Source organism: Hippoglossus stenolepis, chromosome 14 (assembly GCF_022539355.2).
Source record: "Hippoglossus stenolepis isolate QCI-W04-F060 chromosome 14, HSTE1.2, whole genome shotgun sequence".
Classification (NCBI taxonomy): domain Eukaryota; kingdom Metazoa; phylum Chordata; class Actinopteri; order Pleuronectiformes; family Pleuronectidae; genus Hippoglossus; species Hippoglossus stenolepis.
The window spans coordinates 13,767,789-13,785,782 of NC_061496.1; the positions used below are offsets into that span (position 1 = coordinate 13,767,789).

A 17,994-nucleotide genomic window follows, 5' to 3' on the forward strand; every position below is an offset into this window, starting at 1 on the left:
CAAAACACTCTTTGTTTTGTAGCGAAATATACAGTGAAAAAGTCTTTGCTGCACACTGACATACATCCCACACCCAAATTCATGGTGTTTAGTGAAAGAGCTGGACGGCAGCAGGAGAGAGGGAGAGAGAGAGAGAGAGAGAGAGAGGGGACGCAGGGGGGAGGCAGGGATGGGGGAGGTTGCAGCTGGTGAGAGGTGATGTGATCCCTGGTGCTTATTTCACTGGATACTCCCCACATATGGACACTCAAATAAACAACACCTTTAAAAACATACACATGTATGTTCATATGTACCCACACACACACACACACATGCACCGTTCTCCCCATCGCTTGGTTCCACTTCGAACACCAGGGGGCCAGAAAACTGCCCTCAGCCGTCCTGAACTACTTTCTCCAGCTTAAGTAATACCCATTGGGGAATTTGGGTCATGCTTTTCTCTCATCATCTCTTCATGAGATGTAAAGGACGCTGCTTTTTCCCATGTAAAATGCCAAATTGCTGTAAACAGACTGTGTGGCGAAGCGGCCTGTTTAAGGTTGAGCATGTGCTGTTTTTGTGAAAACAATGTGGTAGTATTCAGCAGCATAATTTGGTATAAGGCGAGCTTGGCTACAGCCCAGAGAGCACAGCAGTTTGAGAGAGAGCTGCCAGGAAAGCAGAGAGGGGAAAGTCATTTAGATTTAAAATCCTTCTTCTCCGGATAAAGCAACAAATGTTCTGAGTTGTGTATGCAAAACCAAACTTAATGCACTTCTCCTCATTTCAGCCTTCCTCTTATGAATACTTTTACAGTATAATATGAACCAAATCAATACCAAACTGCACTGCTGTTTATTTAGGTTTTGACAAAGACACAGCCCTACCCTCTTAGAGTCTCCTGGCCGCGGCGTCGGACCCGCTGCGCCTCTCTCTGGTCCACGGGGCTGGTCACGCGGGTCGCTTGGTACTGTCCATTCCCAGTTTGTTCAGACGCCACATGAACCGCCGCAAGACACACCGCCGCCCATCGCAGCAGCATCTGAGCCAGATTCCCTGATCCCATTGGTCCGTCTGGCTATCCCTCCGACCGGCAGCGCCTCCGTGTTAACACTTACTCTCGGACTCTCTGTTCACCGTGTGGACCCAGGCTGAGCAGAGGGTTCTAGACCTGGATCCAATCCTGTTGTGCACGCCAGAGTAGGGGCTGTAGACGGAGGAAGAGAGGAGGGAAAGTTAAGAAACACACAAAACCTTTATTGGACATAGACTGAAAGAGAAAACTTTTCTGTCATAGGTTCCACCATAGCCTTGTCAGGTGGGTTATTAGCATCATTAATGATATCAGAGTGGCTACTTTAACAGTTTGTCGTGCGACTTGGTAAAGTAAAGTTTTAACCATTTATCCATAGTTTTACGCCAATTTGAAGCAAAAACTGTGAATCCTACTACGTAACTATGTTACTACGTAACTTTGTTATTTTTAGCTAACAACCTAAACTTTTCAAAACATTCTCAGTTGCACCATTGACGTGTACTGACTCGGTTTGATTGCCAAATTTAGTTCCTGGCAGAAGTTCCCCACTGGGCCACAAGTACCTCTGGTTGGAAATCACTGATGTTATGGATCAAATTGATTTTACCCCTTGTTATGCAGCTCACATCACCCTCACACATTCTCCAATTTGAAAAACCCTGTGAGAAGTACACACTATACCAGCGGTGGTTATATGGACTAAAGAGAAAACATATGAGCTGCTCGTGAATAAAGACGAACAAGCGAGAAAATAGACTAGACACTTAAATCCCAATTTCCAGCAATCTGTTTTCACTGTACTGCACTTCAAAGCATGTCTCATAAGTGGTTATCACTGCAGACGACAAATACTGTGTATTGACGGCAGACTAGAGAGGAAAAAGTCATAAACTGACTAGATAGACATGTTCGGTGTCACCGATCCAATGCTGTTAGCTAAATGTTAAATGTTTATCGTCTTTAAATTGGATGATAATAAGGATCGTACATATACCATCAAACAACATATATATTATACAAATATATATATTTGGAATCGCACACTGGTGGTCAAACCCCTGGAAATATAAGAAGATAAATATCAGGCGTTATGAGAAGCAACATTTATTTTAGTTTTACTTTATATTTTCTCTTTAGTTGTTTTTTGTTGTGACAAGAGGTCATAGCTTTGATGTAAAAGGTCACATGCAAAAAAAAGTTGTGACTCACTGCCTTAAATCATAGCTGTTGCCTAGAGGGCGCCAGAGAGACAGACTAGATGGAGGCTGCTCGAAAGGACAAGAGTGAGAGTTAAGTAAGAGTTAAATGGTGATGTAAAGATAATCAAGTAGCTCAAATGACTCTCTCTCTCAGTCGTACTTCCCAGATCAGTTACTGATCTTAAACACACAAGAATCACCCCCCACTGCAATTCCGTGTACAATATGGATTCCTAAATCTAATTAGTTCACATTTTCTAACTCCATACTGAGCATACACTAAGTCTTACAAGCCCGGCCAAGCTGCATTAACGTATATGAAATTGAGAAACATCCAGGGTCCAGCTGGGTTGGACCGCCGTGAGGTTTATTTTCTCTTCTCCACCTCATTATAGACTTCAGGTTTAAGAGTGAACTGTGGGCCCCTGGTGATATATAACCTCAGCAGACCCAGCCCTCCAGCCCTCAGCCCTCCAGTCATGGGTCCCAACATATTATCTGGGCTGGACAAATAAAGGAAAAGAAAAGAAATATATGGCCCTATGCACATCACACTGACTGAGATGAATTTTAAAGGAAATAGGAGCTAGAGTAGACTCTATATAGCACGCAGAGAGGAGGAGAATGATCCAGACAGGAAGAGATGAATGTGAGTATAAGTGTCCATAATAACCTCCCCCATGGAGGTTACGTTTTCACCACTGTCCGTTTGTTCGTTTGTGAACAAAATGACACAAAAACTACTGGATGGGTTTCCATGGAACTTGGTGGAAGGATGGTGTATGGGTCAAGGGAAAAAGACATAAACTTTTGGTGCGAATCCAGGTTTTCTTATTTAACTTTTTTTAACATTGCGGGAAGGTTATTTTTACAACATTGTCACCAATTTCCCGGGCAATGATTCATGGATCTTGCTAAAAAAAATCTGGCACATTTAGGGGATTGATGTCTATGAGTTCGCGGTGCAGCTTGACTGAATTTAAGAGGACCGTTGGGCCTTTGCGGAGGTATGCACGTTACTGAGTGCCATTCTAGTGACTCCACAAATCATTTTCCCCCATTTAATTCAAACCAAAATAACTGTATTCAAAATATATGACTGGAACAACTACTTTGTGATGGCTTAATTCACCCCTTAATAAATCTTATTTATTTTTATATCTTTTTATATTCTCCTTTAAGGACAAGTTCTATATAAAAACACACATTTTCCCCATTCAATCATGACAAGTAAAAGCTGTGGTTGAAGCTGCTTGAAGGAAGCGAAGTAGATGGAGGCAGGATCCATGGTGAACAAAAGAAATGCCTCATCAATTAAGGAGTAGGAGACTTCTCCCTCTGAGGGTTCTGTCAAAGTAAAGCATCCGTGCATCCTGCATTATCAAAGAATCATCTGCACAATGGAGCATATCAATAACAGAATATTTACTGTAAAATTGAAACTAAATAATCTCAAAGCACAACTTTAAATCAGTAGATTCATATGCAGGGTCTTGTCAGATGCAAAAACCACACAGTGAAATACATTTGCAGTGGATTCGAGCACAGACACACTTCAACAGCCACTTCTACTTACACAGTATAACCCCCTGTACATTAATGAGACTTTTTCAAGTTGACATAAAGACAAATGTGTTTTTTTTCCATAACACTGCAGCGAAGACACGAGCTCCGCTTGTCACCACAACTTTATGAATGGAGGGGAAAAAAGCGCAACATCCGCTCCTGTGCGCAGAAACGCGAGTTAATCAAAGATGGCAAAAAATTGGTTAGTGCGCTTTTTTATTTCTTTGAAAGAGGAGACTCCGCTTCACTCGACAGGAATTAATCTTACCCCAAACTATGGGAACGTCAGCAAGACGAGCAATCGGACTGTAGAATGTGACCAGCCTGTCGGTGGGTTTCTGTTTTTTCACGCAGTTTCCCCCCCAAAAAAGCCGGTAAAAAGTGCAAACTACGCGCATGGACGCTCACGGGAACACATGTGGAGCTCACCATCCACCTCGCTGCATGTTAGACTTGCAGCTAAGCAACAGACATGCATGAAGAGATAATGTGAAACAACGGACTTCTGAAACAATAGTCAGCATCAAACCTATTGATAAGTTGATCGTTAGTGTCAGGAGATCAGCAATGCGCACGGTACCTTGCAACAATTGGAGTGCCTTGGCGTCGAGGAGCCCAGAGTCGGAATATGAGACAGGATATGTTTCCCCAGAATGGAATATTTAACTATAGCCTTGTGAGAAAAAGAGAAAAAGTTAGGGAATTGCCCTGTTTGGGAGAGAGGGGAGGGGACACAGGGAGGGAGAGAGGGGGGGAGAGAGGGGGTAGGAACGGACTGCAGGACAAACCCACATTCCTCAAGACTCCTCGAGTTGTTATAACAGGGGCCAAAGCAGCTAAATCTTCACACTGATGCTAACATGGCTTCACCATCATCCCCAAAAGAAGAAGAAAAACACCCCTGCAGGCTTCCTGGGTGATGACACTAAAGTAAATGATCTCTGGTGACTGCTAAGTGGCATTTGCATTAACATGAGGCTGAGGTGAAAAGAGCCAACAGTTGAAAATCAACAGGGAAATTAACATTATCCATGTCATGCTGGTAGTTTAGGAAAAATAAAAGTATTCAACGGGTTAATAGAAATTAAGAGTAACATCTTATTCCATAACCTCAGGACTCAATATATATATAATAGAAAATGAATTACTTTTTTAGCGTAGTGTTCTCGTAATCCATTTTTTTTTATCATGTCTTATTCTAGTTTAGTCATTTAATCTTTTTATTTTGTATTACTGCGTTTTATTCTGTTGTTGCATTTTAACTGTATTTTAACTTTGCACAAAAAAAGTCTTATTTGATTTGATAAATGAAGTGGCAAAGCCTAAAGAGTCAAATTTACGCTTGCTATTCAAATAGTCCTCTGCTATTTACTGCCTCGGCCCACCGCTGCTTGTGATTGACACATCCTTGTGCTTTGTTGCCACAAGTGCTGATAGGAAGTTAACATTGAGAGTGGCCATCTGGGTGGTATATTGGTGAGGACAGCTGAGCACATCTCAGATGCTGCTACCCACTGTGCTGGTTTCACCGCTCTCAACAAGAATGGTACAGTGTGGATCTACAGGGGAGGGCCTTGTTTTCTATTTGAACAAAATGAGAAAGCAAAAGTGGTTTGGAGCAAATGTATCGTTACTGTTTTTAAGTAGTGCAGCTTCATTTCTAACCTTGTTCTGAGCATATTCAGAGTATGATGGAGGCTGTGGAGAGAGACATCTACTACATATGCAATGGTACTATTTTGACCCTACAAATGCTCGGGTCCACGACATTTTTCCGAAGGGGCTGTATGTGTGAAGGTAGTTACGTGTGAAGTGTGATGAAGCATTTTGATTTATGTTTCACCAAGGGATATGATTACATCATTTTTGACACAGCAAATTCTAATTCTATCTGTCGCATACACAAACCTTACACAATACAACATGCAGTGAAATACCTTCTACGACCCCACTTGACATAAAGATAAGACAAAAAAAAAGACCTGTTTGCTATTGTCACTGGTCTAATTAACTGGTCACAGGCCAAAACAACCAACAGGCCACCAGGAAATGTCCCAGTTCTCCCCATTGGGTGCCTGCTGTGCTTTAACAGAAATGGTATATAAGAGCGATCAAAGCTAAAAAACCTATTTGAAAAAAGCAATCTGATTGTTAAAAGAAGAGATGTTACATAGAAACCACGTATTGTCCTGTTAATAGCAGTAAAGAAGCTTCTCAGTGTTCTTTTGGTTCTTCAGTCAGTGATGAGCAACATAAAGTCTGAAGAACCTCTGTTAGTCAGAGTGGAGACTTGTTTGTCATTGGCAATTGACTCATCTTTGGGGGATAACAGTAGTGTGCTGAGGACAGGGACTCTTGAACTGTCTCACACACACACACACACACACACACACACACACACACACACACGGGTCATAAATACTTTTTTACACAAACAGACTTGAGAGCTACCTGGAAATCGTCTTATTTATCCTCCCTGACATCATCTGATGCGTCGACAAAGGGCTGAGATTACTGCCTTTTTCAGTTTTCAGGACAAAGATTTAAAAAAGTTGGGTAACTACAACCAGGTGCTTCATGCTTTTTGTCGAGGCATGATTTAGATTTACCAGAATGAATGCGTGGATTAGGATTTCCGGAGAAGAGATGACGCAAAGCTACATTTAATTATAAAGAGATTCATTCAAATTTCACTTGAAAACTTGAACATTTCCACATTGTGCTCACTGATAAATGAAAGTTCAGCTTTGTTTCCACCACATGATTTAAACAGCACTGAAACTGACTGAGTAGATTCCCATTAGAGAAGATTTTAGTATTGATACATGGACACATACACGCACGCACACACACACACACACACACACACACACACACACACACACACACACACACACACACACACACACACACGTCAAAACACAACCAAACACACGTTCGTACCCACTCCATCCCAGTGAGCAGGGGAATTCATTGTAATGGGGACCACGCAGCACACTGTAGGACCAGCCTTCAACATGCAGCAGAGTCATACAGGATGATATGTGGTGTGCTGCAGAAGCTCTGAAGGAGTCTCACAGTCTCACACTGACACCGTGAAAGACGGGATAAATGTGAACAAAAAGAATCGGACCCTGTAGGAGTTTCAAGCCTATGTATTTGTGTGTGTGTGTGTGTGTGTGTGTGTGTGCGCGAGTGTGTCCTTTCTCTCTTTCCTCCCTCTCTCTCCCAGCAGTCCCTCCCTCTCCCCTCTAAACAGAACCACATTTTGCCATGCAGTGATCTGGCTACAGTGAAAACACACCACTGTCTGTGTGTATTGTGTGTTCAGAGCCCGGGGAAATACTTTTACTAGCCCTCCCCTTCCTCTCTTTTCTCCTTGCGCTCTTCCTCTTACTTGTCTCCCATCCCTTGTCTTACCATTACATACATTTGTATACACATATGTAAACACTCACGCACACAGACGCACCACATGTCGACCTCCGGTGAATACAAGTGGGTCGAGGAGCCATGTGTGGACCCAATGGCAGCGTGTGCCGGTGATGTCACAGATCTTTCCGATCAGGGTCATTACAGTAGAAGAAGTTCTTTTGCTTTCGTGTACTGGATTCACGTTCGGAGGTTTGGCTCGCGACACGCTCGAAAGTGCAAACATGCGACACGAACATGTGTTTTCAAGATAACTAGTTGTATTGTCCGGCCTAATACTTGGTCAAAAAATGAGTTCTAGTGAGACTTGTGGCGACAGTTGTGTTGACTACTCGGGCTCACGTGGATAAAAGAAGGCTATTTGTTTTACATGGACCAGACTACATTATTATTGCATGTGCCAGGAACGCGGGGGCTCGGTCGTGCTGTGCTTTGGTCGCTCGTAGCTCACGTGGTATGAGAGGAGACAAGCCGGTACAGAAACCAGCTGAGAGTTGGATTGTCCTCACATGAACACATCGTTACACACTTTTACATTTGCACACATGTGTGAAACCGGTCTACCCTTGAAATCCCAGGTCTAACTCAGATTCCATGTGTCAGCTTTGATTATGAGTATCATTAACAGATAAGGAGAAGGATACACTGGAATGCAATATCTCCATGAGTGTATGCAAATGAAAATGATCTGTCCTTTAGTCAACACTTGTAGTTGAATTCCTAAAACGATGCCTGATCTCCCCCAGTGCTGGAAGAGAGAACCATGCGAGACCTCCAGTGCCTGGCAGGTCGGGGCTTTCAGACTGTCTTCAGCCCCAGCCAGGAGAGACATCACTGAGCCAAATCACTTCCATGACAGCCTCTCAGCAGGGAGAGATGCATGGCCAGTATTAGTCATACTGTACTGCTGCCCATATAGTGGTGAACCATTGCACATGTGGTTCACTGAATGCAGGACTGGAGGAGTTTATGGTGAAAGATTCAAATTTGTCTTCATAATTTGTTAGTTTTTTTTATATTATTCTCATATATATATATATATATATATATATTCTCATTCATGATGTAAAATATACCACTTGATACAGAAATTATATTAGTTTTTTCTGAAAAACTCTTTTAACAAACACATGAAAGTACATTTTAACCACAATTGATTACTTTAGAAAAGCTGCCACAAGATCAGAAGCACTGAAGCACATCAGAAATCACATATTAACAGAGCTCATAAAGCTGGAGACCTAACAATTAAGTTATGTCTCTACTAGGCTAGTGTTAGGTCATTGCTTCCACCAACGGGGTTATGTTTTCATCTGTGTTTATTTGTTTGTCTTTTATTTAGCAGGATTGCACAAAAAGGACAGGAGGGATAACCACAAACCTTGGTTGAAAGATGCGGGATGGATTAGGGAAGAACCCATTCAACTTTGGAGGGGATCAGGGGGCGGATCCAAGAATTCTTTTCACTTTCTTTAACATTGAGAGATAGGAGTGTTTTCCATGTTTTAACCAATTTTGCCAGGGAACAATTTAATGGATATAGATTTGGTGTGGCTTGAATGAATTTAAGGCAACTGTTGGGCCTTGGTGGAGGCACGAACTCTATTTAGTGCCATTCCAGTTGCGACATGTGAAAGTGGTGAATCAGCTTTCAGTGGACCTTACGTGTCTTTGCCATGTATTTACAACAAGATGAGAAATATTAGTGGCATTGATGTGTTAAAACTACGATATGGAAAGGAGAAAAGTTTCACACTTTAGGGAAGACATGCTTGAATTTGCAGGGTTAAAGAAAGAGAGACATACGAGGACCAATAGGTTTTAGTTAAATGAAGCACTAATGTGGTTTATTGAAGCATCAAAGCAATGAAATAAGGATATCAGAGATCCTGTTGTTTGGGCACATCGCTGACTGTAACAGTTCCCACTATTCCACACTGGATTTATTCACACGCCGGGTCTGGAGCTCGTAGTATGTTTTGGCAGAGGGTAACCTTAAGGTCATGAGAGCGTGGAGATGTGTGTGTGCATACATAGTGTCGGTGTGTATGTGTATATATACATGGTAAGGCGGGGCTGGGGGTTTAGCGGTTGGTTTTGTAGTGTCATCATGGTCTTGGGGTTTGTGGTTGGAGCCTGTGGGGTCAGGGTGGAGTGTGGCTGGGTCGAGAGATGGTCCCAGCTGGAAATCCCGTGGTCAGCCGGTGGTTTTTTTCCTGGATGGATGGAAATATGATCTCTGCACCACACACATAAAGAAACAAACAAACGAACATGTACACCGTCTGTAAGTGGAAAACAGAGACAGATAGAAACTGACAGACAGACAGACAGACAGACAGATCTAGATAGATAGATAGATAGATAGATAGATAGATAATAGATAGATAGATAGATAGATAGATAGATAGATAGATAGATAGATAGATAGATAGATAGATAGATAGATAGATAGATAGATAGATAGATAGATAGATAGATAGATAGATAGTTTTTCCTCTGTACAACCCTCCCCCTTTCCCTCTGTCACAGCTCCCACCATACCTGACTTCTTCCATCTTTCTTTCCATCATTTGCTTACATGGTAGTCATTTCTTGCCTCACCATACCTGCAGTGCTCTTTGTAAAGACCTGTGCAGCTGTGCTGCCCCAGTGATGCAGTGGGAGAGGAATGTAGAACTTCAAAGTTTAACACGAATGGAGACAAAGAATGGCAGTGTTCAGAGGGGATGAGAATATGTGATCTCATAAAATGGCACACAAACACATTGGTCCTTTCATGCAAGGTTAGACTGCTGAGGATGAGGAGGAGGTGGAGGGAAGACCTGCCTCACATGTTCCCTGCCTGCTTTGTGGGAACCAGAGGAGGAAGAGGCGGACCCATGTACACGTGATGTTGCTCTCCAGTGAGCGAGCACATTGTAACTCTGCACAGCTCGTTTGGCCATGGTTAAATGACTGTTAAAACATACAGTGGGGAGATGGATGGAGAGAGGTTTATGGCAGACTCTGGTTTTAGTGGGCCATGGAGCAAACGCTTCTGGAGGAGAGTTTTGAAATTCCATAACCCTTGTAACTGCAAAATTCAAAGGTTGGAGCCCCTGAAACAGAAAGAAATGAAAAGTCAAAAGAGGCAAGGAGAGAAATGCAGCGAGATTCCAAGAGAGCGGAAAGAATCCTCAGACTGCTTGCTAAAAGTTTGAGGGACTAATGGTTTTCAGATGTGTACAGCGACTTTTGTATTTTCAAAGAAGCATAAAACATTCTCTCTCAGAGGAATCCAAACAACGGCTGGAATTCACAGACTTCAAATTCACAACATCAGTTATAGCTAAATTTTTATCACATGATCGCTCGTGTTACTAATATTATGTGTCTTACATCCACAGACGAGCCTGTATTTTTTAAAAACAATCTTTCAGGTTTGGGCTCCATACTTTTCTGTTGTGTTGATTCTTTCTCTCTGGGAGAGCTGTAAGTTGGTGTGAGGGGGTGGGCGGGGGTGGTGTTCCCCCTATTTCCTGTTCAGACCTTGAGAGCTGGGACTTGGACGAGGGGAGGTCATTTCTCGCTCCAGCTGTAAAGTTGAGACTCCAAAGAGAGGAGACGCTGGAGTGCTGTGGTGTCCCTAAGCCACATGCACAGTGTGGTAACTGTGACCGACCTGTTTCCATTATCAGAGGGTTTATGCCACATTTATAACATCATATTGAATTGACAGTAACATGTAATGTAAATAAAGAGTTGAATTTAAAAAAAAAAAAGTTTGGTATCCAGGCAAATAAACACATTCCTTTAATTTTGAAGTATAACTTTAAACAGACAAAAGCTGACAGTAGGACAGATGGATGCACAGTTATTGAGTAATATAGATCAAGATTGTGGTATTATTGGTATGGAAATAAATCCTCACTGTTTGTTATATTGCTTTCATAAACCATCTGCCATTCTCATATCCAAGAAGGAAGACATTTAAAAAGGCTCCCAGGTTTTTTCTTTTTATCCGCCCTTTAAGACCTCCTTCCTGTGTCCTGACCACAAAACCACTTTTCTCCGAATACCCATCATGCATGTTCAGTGATTCAAGGCCATGACGGTTCATCATTAACTCTGGAAAATGTCCAGAGGTTTGCCTTTCACATATGAAGAAGGCAGCAGGAGATTGTCCGGGTCAGACGGATTCACAACAACAGGAAAATATCCGGAACACTCCGTTGAGGTGTGGCCCCTGAGTAGAGCAGGCAGGAGGCAGGACATGACATACAAATTCTGCTGCATAAAAAGTTTTTGTTCACAGCACATCGACCCCAGTGTCAGTTTTTATCACCAAAAGCTTTTGTTTCTCGTAGTCCCTCCAATTTGACATCTTCATCGGCGTATCCTACGTGTATGCTGTCAATCCTTCAGACACTCGCTCGGACATTCTCTGGAGATTTTACCAGGGGCCTTGCAGGAAACCCTTCATAATAATTTCAGGAAAATGTCTGAAAGCAGCATAGTGGTTCTAAAGTGAAATCAAATTCATTTTAAATCTGTTTTCTTGTTCACAGTCTACCCAAGAATACAGCTATACTGCAGACAAGTCATGGGACTGCAGTGGGATTGCATTAAAACCTTGTGCAACCTACTTTACTGTAATCCTATTCAATAAATAAGCTCAGCTAATAAAACCCACCAAGAATTTTCCCCCAACCCTTGCCTCTGCGGTGGGTTTGAGGCTGCCCGTACTGAGGTGTGGTCCTTCAAACTGGCTTACACAAAAAGGAAAAGGGTGAAAAATGAAGCCATATCCTCTTTCTTTCATTGGCTCTTGGAGATGGGGGGGGGGGGATGGGCAGCATCGGACATGGTGTCTGGATTATAGAGCAATCTGTCAAGCACAAAGTGTAACAACCTTGATATGTCTTTCCTCCCCTCCTCTTTAAATCCTTTCACTTCAGCACGATTTTCATAAACTTTCCATTTCTATTCCAGTGGAACCATAATGCTGAGATACATATACAATTGTATGAGCTAAGATTTATTGTGGTCTTAGGTTAAAATACTTAAATTTCAACATTTTTAACATTTAAAAGAAGATTTAATCAAAGAGGTTTCTGTATGTACAAGACGTGGAGGAAACAATAATAGTCCAGACGTTAGTTGTCACGTCCTAATGTCATCCTGTCTGTGACAAGGTCTTGGATTTCACACTGCACCTTTTGGTTCAAGTTTATCACGGACTTCTCTACCCTTGAGTATTAGTTCTTCATAGACTCAGCCGAGGGTGACATTGCACCTTATGCCAAATTATACTGAGGATCCCAAAAAGTGCAACGTATTAGCTGAAGTTTTTTGGATGAGTCGTTCTCAAGAAAGCTTCAAACATCGCATAGTTGACGCAACAGGTTAAGACAAGTTTTCTTTATTCACCTAAAACTCCCTTGAGTTAGCAGCTTCAAAGACACCATCATTGAGAACCTGACTGAGAACAAATGGAAGTGTTTCATAAGGAGGAAGCAACAAACCTCTCCTGGTGACGGTGTGTTGCCTTTTGTTGGCTGGACTGCAAACACAGAGCCATATGACGTCTGTCGCTGACTGACTGTGATGAAGCTATGCCATTGGTCAGATGAATGCCACATGACTGAGTGGTGAGGTTATACCATTGGTTGGCCGTTCGAGTATTGGACCTTCTCTTTTGGCCATTGCTCTTTCAAAAGGATTTGGTGCAAATGTTTATATTACATCACCAGAGGTCATTTACAGGCAGTGTTGGCAACTTCGCACTTCTTCCCCTGAATCTACTGAGTTTTTCATACACATTTAACAATTTTCATTCAAACTAGCACCTAGCAACAAATATGGCGACTTTTTTGACAAACCTGAGCTACTTAATGTCCAAGAGAGTATCCACAAGCAGTCTTACATTTATTAATCTCTGTATGTACCATGCTAAACATATTGTAACAATACTAATATGAAGACACTTAAAAAGCAATATCATGAGATAATTAATATATGAGAGAAAATCACTTTATATAACTCATTGCTGTGATACAGATAGGTCGATAAACTAAATGCCGACTGTGAGATTGGATTCCCAGTATTAAATGTGAAACTGGCAGCTCAGCCCTGGAAATGAAAATGCTCTGCCAAGTAAAATTTCTGTCTAAACCCTTTACCAGAACAATAAATGCAGGCAAGATTGACCAATTTGCTCCACCTGGACACTGGATGTCTCCCATTACAAACACGTTTCGATCTCTGTCAGCTAAGAATAGATGTTTATCTATAAATGTTGACTTGCCGTCTGCAGAGCAGATGAAGATAACTTTGGGAAATCTGATCATCAAAGCTAAAGGATTGAACATAATGTGATTTCCTTCCAACAGTTTGAACCAATATCTCATCTTCTGAATCCTTCCAGCCCACTAAGCCAATTTATAATCAGGCCAAATAGCATGAAAGTTATGCTTCACCTCATTTTGCCTGACCACAGCAACAGGCCACTGGGCATCTGTGTGTCCACTCGAGTGTGTGTATGTGTAACTATAAGCCTGTGCACGTGCATCTGTCTGTGCACATATTGCATTTGTCAGTGCATGGGTCGGAAAAGCCACAAAAAGCGTTTAATGAGTCGGAAACTCCAGTAAAGCAGGTGTACTCGGGACAAATGGGGGAACAGGACATCTAGCATGCAGCCGGCCTGCTACTCGCTCTGCTCTGCTGCGGCTGCACTGAGATCATTAGAGGTTTGCACAACAGATGCTGAGATACTTGAAACATCCTCTTAACCTACCTGTCTATCAGCATTCCTTCCACCTTTCATCCATCCCGCTGGTCCTCCCTGCTGTTGTCTTCCTCCTTGTTGGGTTGCAGCTGTTTTTGCGGGGAATAACAGAGGTGAGGACAAAAGCAGAGGAGGGGCAGGTGTGTGAAGTGCTAACCCCAAAACAAGAGGATGAAGAGTGGGAGAAAGAGGGAAGACAGTGATCAAACATATGAAACAGATTCTTCAAAAGACAAAGTCACACTTGCGCTGGAAAAACAAAACATAAACAGTTTAAGTTCTAATAAAACAAATCAGGAAAATCTCTGTCTTATCCTCTTCATGAGAAAACTGAAGTCATGTTCCACTCTCAACACAAACAGATGCTGTAGTTCCCTGTGACTAACTGTGACACATTTGTTTAGGGTCAAACCTCCCTTGCTCCGAGACACGCAACAGAGGCTCGTATCAATGGACCACCCAGGATTTTTACACAAACCAACAAAAGGAAAAGGAAGAGGGGGGTGTTTAGTCTAGAAACACAGAATAGAGCATATGTAGTGGCAAGTGGGAAGATCTGAAGAAATGACGAGTGGATTTTCACGCTCGGATCTGCTAATATATACAAATGGAGCCGTCACATATGTTTGCATGCGCTCACACACACACAGTACAAGGCTGCGTGGTCGTAGTAGTGTTTCTTTTTCTGTTTTTTCTAAAGGTCAGTTCGGGCTGAAAGCATCAGGTGACCAGCTGTGTGTGCATCATGATATAACTTACGTCCTCCACCTCTCTTATGAATTCGCAGGTTATTTTTAACCGTATTTATCTCATTAGTCAGTCAAAGTCATCAGTGGTCCTGTTGCTTGAAGGACAAATACCTCTATCTACAGCTATGTTCAAATATCTTGTCTGTTTAACCGAGTTCCATTAAACCTCAGAGTTCGGAATTACCAACTCCCAAGTCAGAAGTTGCAACTGGAACGCCCCCTCATGTCGGTTTTGCTAACAATGGCTAGTTGGCTAACGTAGCTAACATTGTTCCTGTGCAACTGCAACTAACCCTAACCCCAACCCCAACCCTACGATCAACTGGGGTTATTCAGGTGTGACGTCATCCCGAGGGCAGAGCTCCGAGGTATTTCCTTTTTCATTCTTGATGCTAACTGATGCTAACTGTAGCATTTCCAAAAAGAGTCTGGTTTGATTAGCTTGCTTCTAGTTTTTTATGCTGAGCTAGTTTCATGGTTGGATGATATGCTAATTATATATGCTATACAGTATACATATTGTGTTCCTTGGCAGTGGCAAAGTGATAATGTAAGATGGGATGTCCCACTTTGGCTGTGAGGAGTTATGGTGTCCAACGCTGCACCCTATGTGGACATTAAACTTATACAAAACTGTCCCCCGTGTCCTTGCTTTACCAACAGTAGTAAAGTAATTTCTAGTTATAGGTTATGAGGAAACCCCGGCTTACACCAAGCTTAACTTCTTCTTACTGTAGATAATATTGACCAAAATACAGGTGAGAGTGAATGATCTTCGCGGCAAAGTGAACAAGTGCTTTTAGTAGTGAAATCAATCTTCTGCATTCAAAACATTTGAAATATCCTGTGTGTTATCTTCAGATATCAAGATGAAACCTCAAAATGTCACAGTCTATGAGTAAGGCCTCAGATTACTGCTGAAAGTTAGTGAGGTTGAAAGTAACACGTAAAAATATGATTTCTTTGCTGAGCATGTTAAAGGGTTTTCAAGCGTGCACGTGGTGAGGGACGTGACCATGGACGTAACTTACAGAAATGCAGATGTGCATGATGGTGTCTCCTTTTTGGAAATGTATATATTGACCACACAAATGAGGATAAAGGAGGACAGATAAAGATACTGTGTGTGTGAAAATGCACATAATGTCTCACTCACTCACTCACTCACTCACTCATTCAAATCCGAAGTCGCTCACACCCGGTCCGCAATTTGTTTGTTTGTTTGACATTGACGAGTGTGATCCTGCTCAGCTCTGCTCGTCACCCCAATGCAGCTCCCATGTGCTTTGAAGTGCTGAGACCCCCCCACATGGAGAAAGCAGTACTGTAGGTGTACAGGCAGACAGGGGTCTCTGGGTGGGAGGGGGGGGGGTTTCTCTCAGGATTAAGGGCGGTGCTGTAGCAGTCCAGCTGTCAGCTCTGCCAGCCAAACACCAAGGAGAGACACAGGATCTGAAAGAACCAATATTTGTTCCTCTGTATGTCTGGCTGAGTCACAGATAAACTCGGTGAACTCCTACAAGAGCCTGTGAGGTCACAGAGCAGCCAGTTCATCATTTTCTGTGGTTCTTCGATTGGTTCTCTGAATTCCTGCTTCTCCAAAACTGTGAAAAACACTTGAGAAATGTTTCTCGATACAGAGTAAACTTGGCATCTTTCTGTACTGTAAATAGGGAGGGATAAGAGCTGAGATGCGACAGCGGAGGTGTGTGGTCTTACTGAGGAAGTGTGTGTGTATGCCTCCCTCCCTCGTGGTCTCTGGCGTCTGGTACTAGTTGAAGGCTCGTGGTTCGATTGTGTTCTGCAACGTTAGAAAGCTGCAGCATCACTGCACTGTTTGACTTAGCTGGCGTACGTTATTTTATAAATAAAGGTGTGTAACATGTAGCTGCATCATAGCTAATGTAGAGGTATACAGCTGACAATGACTGTCCCAGCAGCAATATAATGAGAATAAGGTCATCATATAAGATTTTATGAGAAAAAAAGCAATAATATAATGAGGGAAACATCTTTGGGGGGAAATTACCAGCAAGGAGAACCTGGATCACCTACTGAACCAGTCCAAAACCTGTTTGAATATCACACAGTAGTAACCAAAGATATCCTTACAGTTGACTTCTACCAAACATTTTCTCCTTCATAAAAGAGGCAATTTCCTCTGAGTGGTCTGTGTGGTTCTTTCTTCAGAATAGACACAGTTTCTTGTCCAATCTTTTCAAATTCCTGATACTTAAGTAAGTGTTGTACTGATTTGACAAAACAGTAAGTATTTCTTCATTTGTGAAACCTATACAAACGAATGATTTAACAAGATGCTGCAAATTCCTCATTTTAATCCAGGCGACAGGCTGATGTTGTGAAATTACCCCTATAAAATGACACAGAGCCTAAAATTCTGACTTCATTCTTGTAATATTCTGACTTTATTCTCATGATAATATCTCTTTGTTCTCAAATGTAAAAAAAAAAATTCCCTTTAAGAGGACCTAACACTTCCAACAAGATTTTTCAATTGAGAGTGTTTTCAAACCTGAAAGGCCGAACCCAGGTTAATGTCTTTGTCACATAGTATACATTTGTTGTGGTTAGTTTTTACATTGTGTCTCAAGGTGTGCACTGAAGACTTTTGTTAGTACGTCCTGTCATCAGTACCTTCGTGGGCTGTACCTAACTATACTCAACACTGATTAGTTTGTAGACAGGTCTGTGTCTGATGTTGGCGTGTTGTAAATTCAGCTTTGTATTCACTAACTTTTTTGAATAAAAACCATCTGTTTGACTGAGGAAAATGAAGGAACACGTTCACTTTGTTAATTCCATTGCCACTGTAATATCTTTATGGTTTTACTACCAGCAAAATTAACGTCTTCGTTCTTCTTTGGTCCATTGGTCTGAACCGTTATCCGAGGCATCTTTCACACTTGTTATTTTAGTTTGGACTAAACCGAAAAGTCAGAAAGTCCAGACCAAACTGTGAAGGTGTGAAGCCCCCTTAGGGAAAGAGAGTATCTCTACTTTCAGCCTTTCTCCCCCATTTTCCAGGCCTGCACATGCTCATGAGGAGCACACACCCTGTATACTCGTGTGTTTATATGTCTGAGTGTGTGTGGAAGGGAGAAGGTTTTGGGAAAGATTAGAGGGGGTTTGTGATTTCCGTTTAGAGTGCACACTACAAGGCTTTCACTTGGAAATAAGGTTATTGTAGGTTATGTTAAAGGTAAGGATTAACGTGGTATGGTAATACAAGTGGGCTTG

At 42.1% G+C, this 17,994-nt stretch overlaps 1 protein-coding gene across 2 annotated transcripts in view; it reads right to left on the reverse strand.

Annotated features, from left to right (window-relative positions):
- The window catches only part of fbn2b (fibrillin 2b), a 67,086-nt gene extending 62,582 nt beyond the window's left edge, over positions 1–4,504 (reverse strand). For both annotated transcript variants that reach the window (XM_035175750.2, XM_035175748.2), the window contains exons 1-2: positions 4,364–4,504; positions 870–1,189 (exon numbers count right to left, since the gene is read on the reverse strand). In XM_035175750.2, the coding sequence (XP_035031641.1) occupies positions 870–1,048 (179 nt within the window). In that variant the 5' untranslated portion in view covers positions 1,049–1,189; positions 4,364–4,504. The remainder of the gene's footprint in view (positions 1–869; positions 1,190–4,363) is intronic.
- Positions 4,505–17,994: the final 13,490 nt, after the last annotated feature.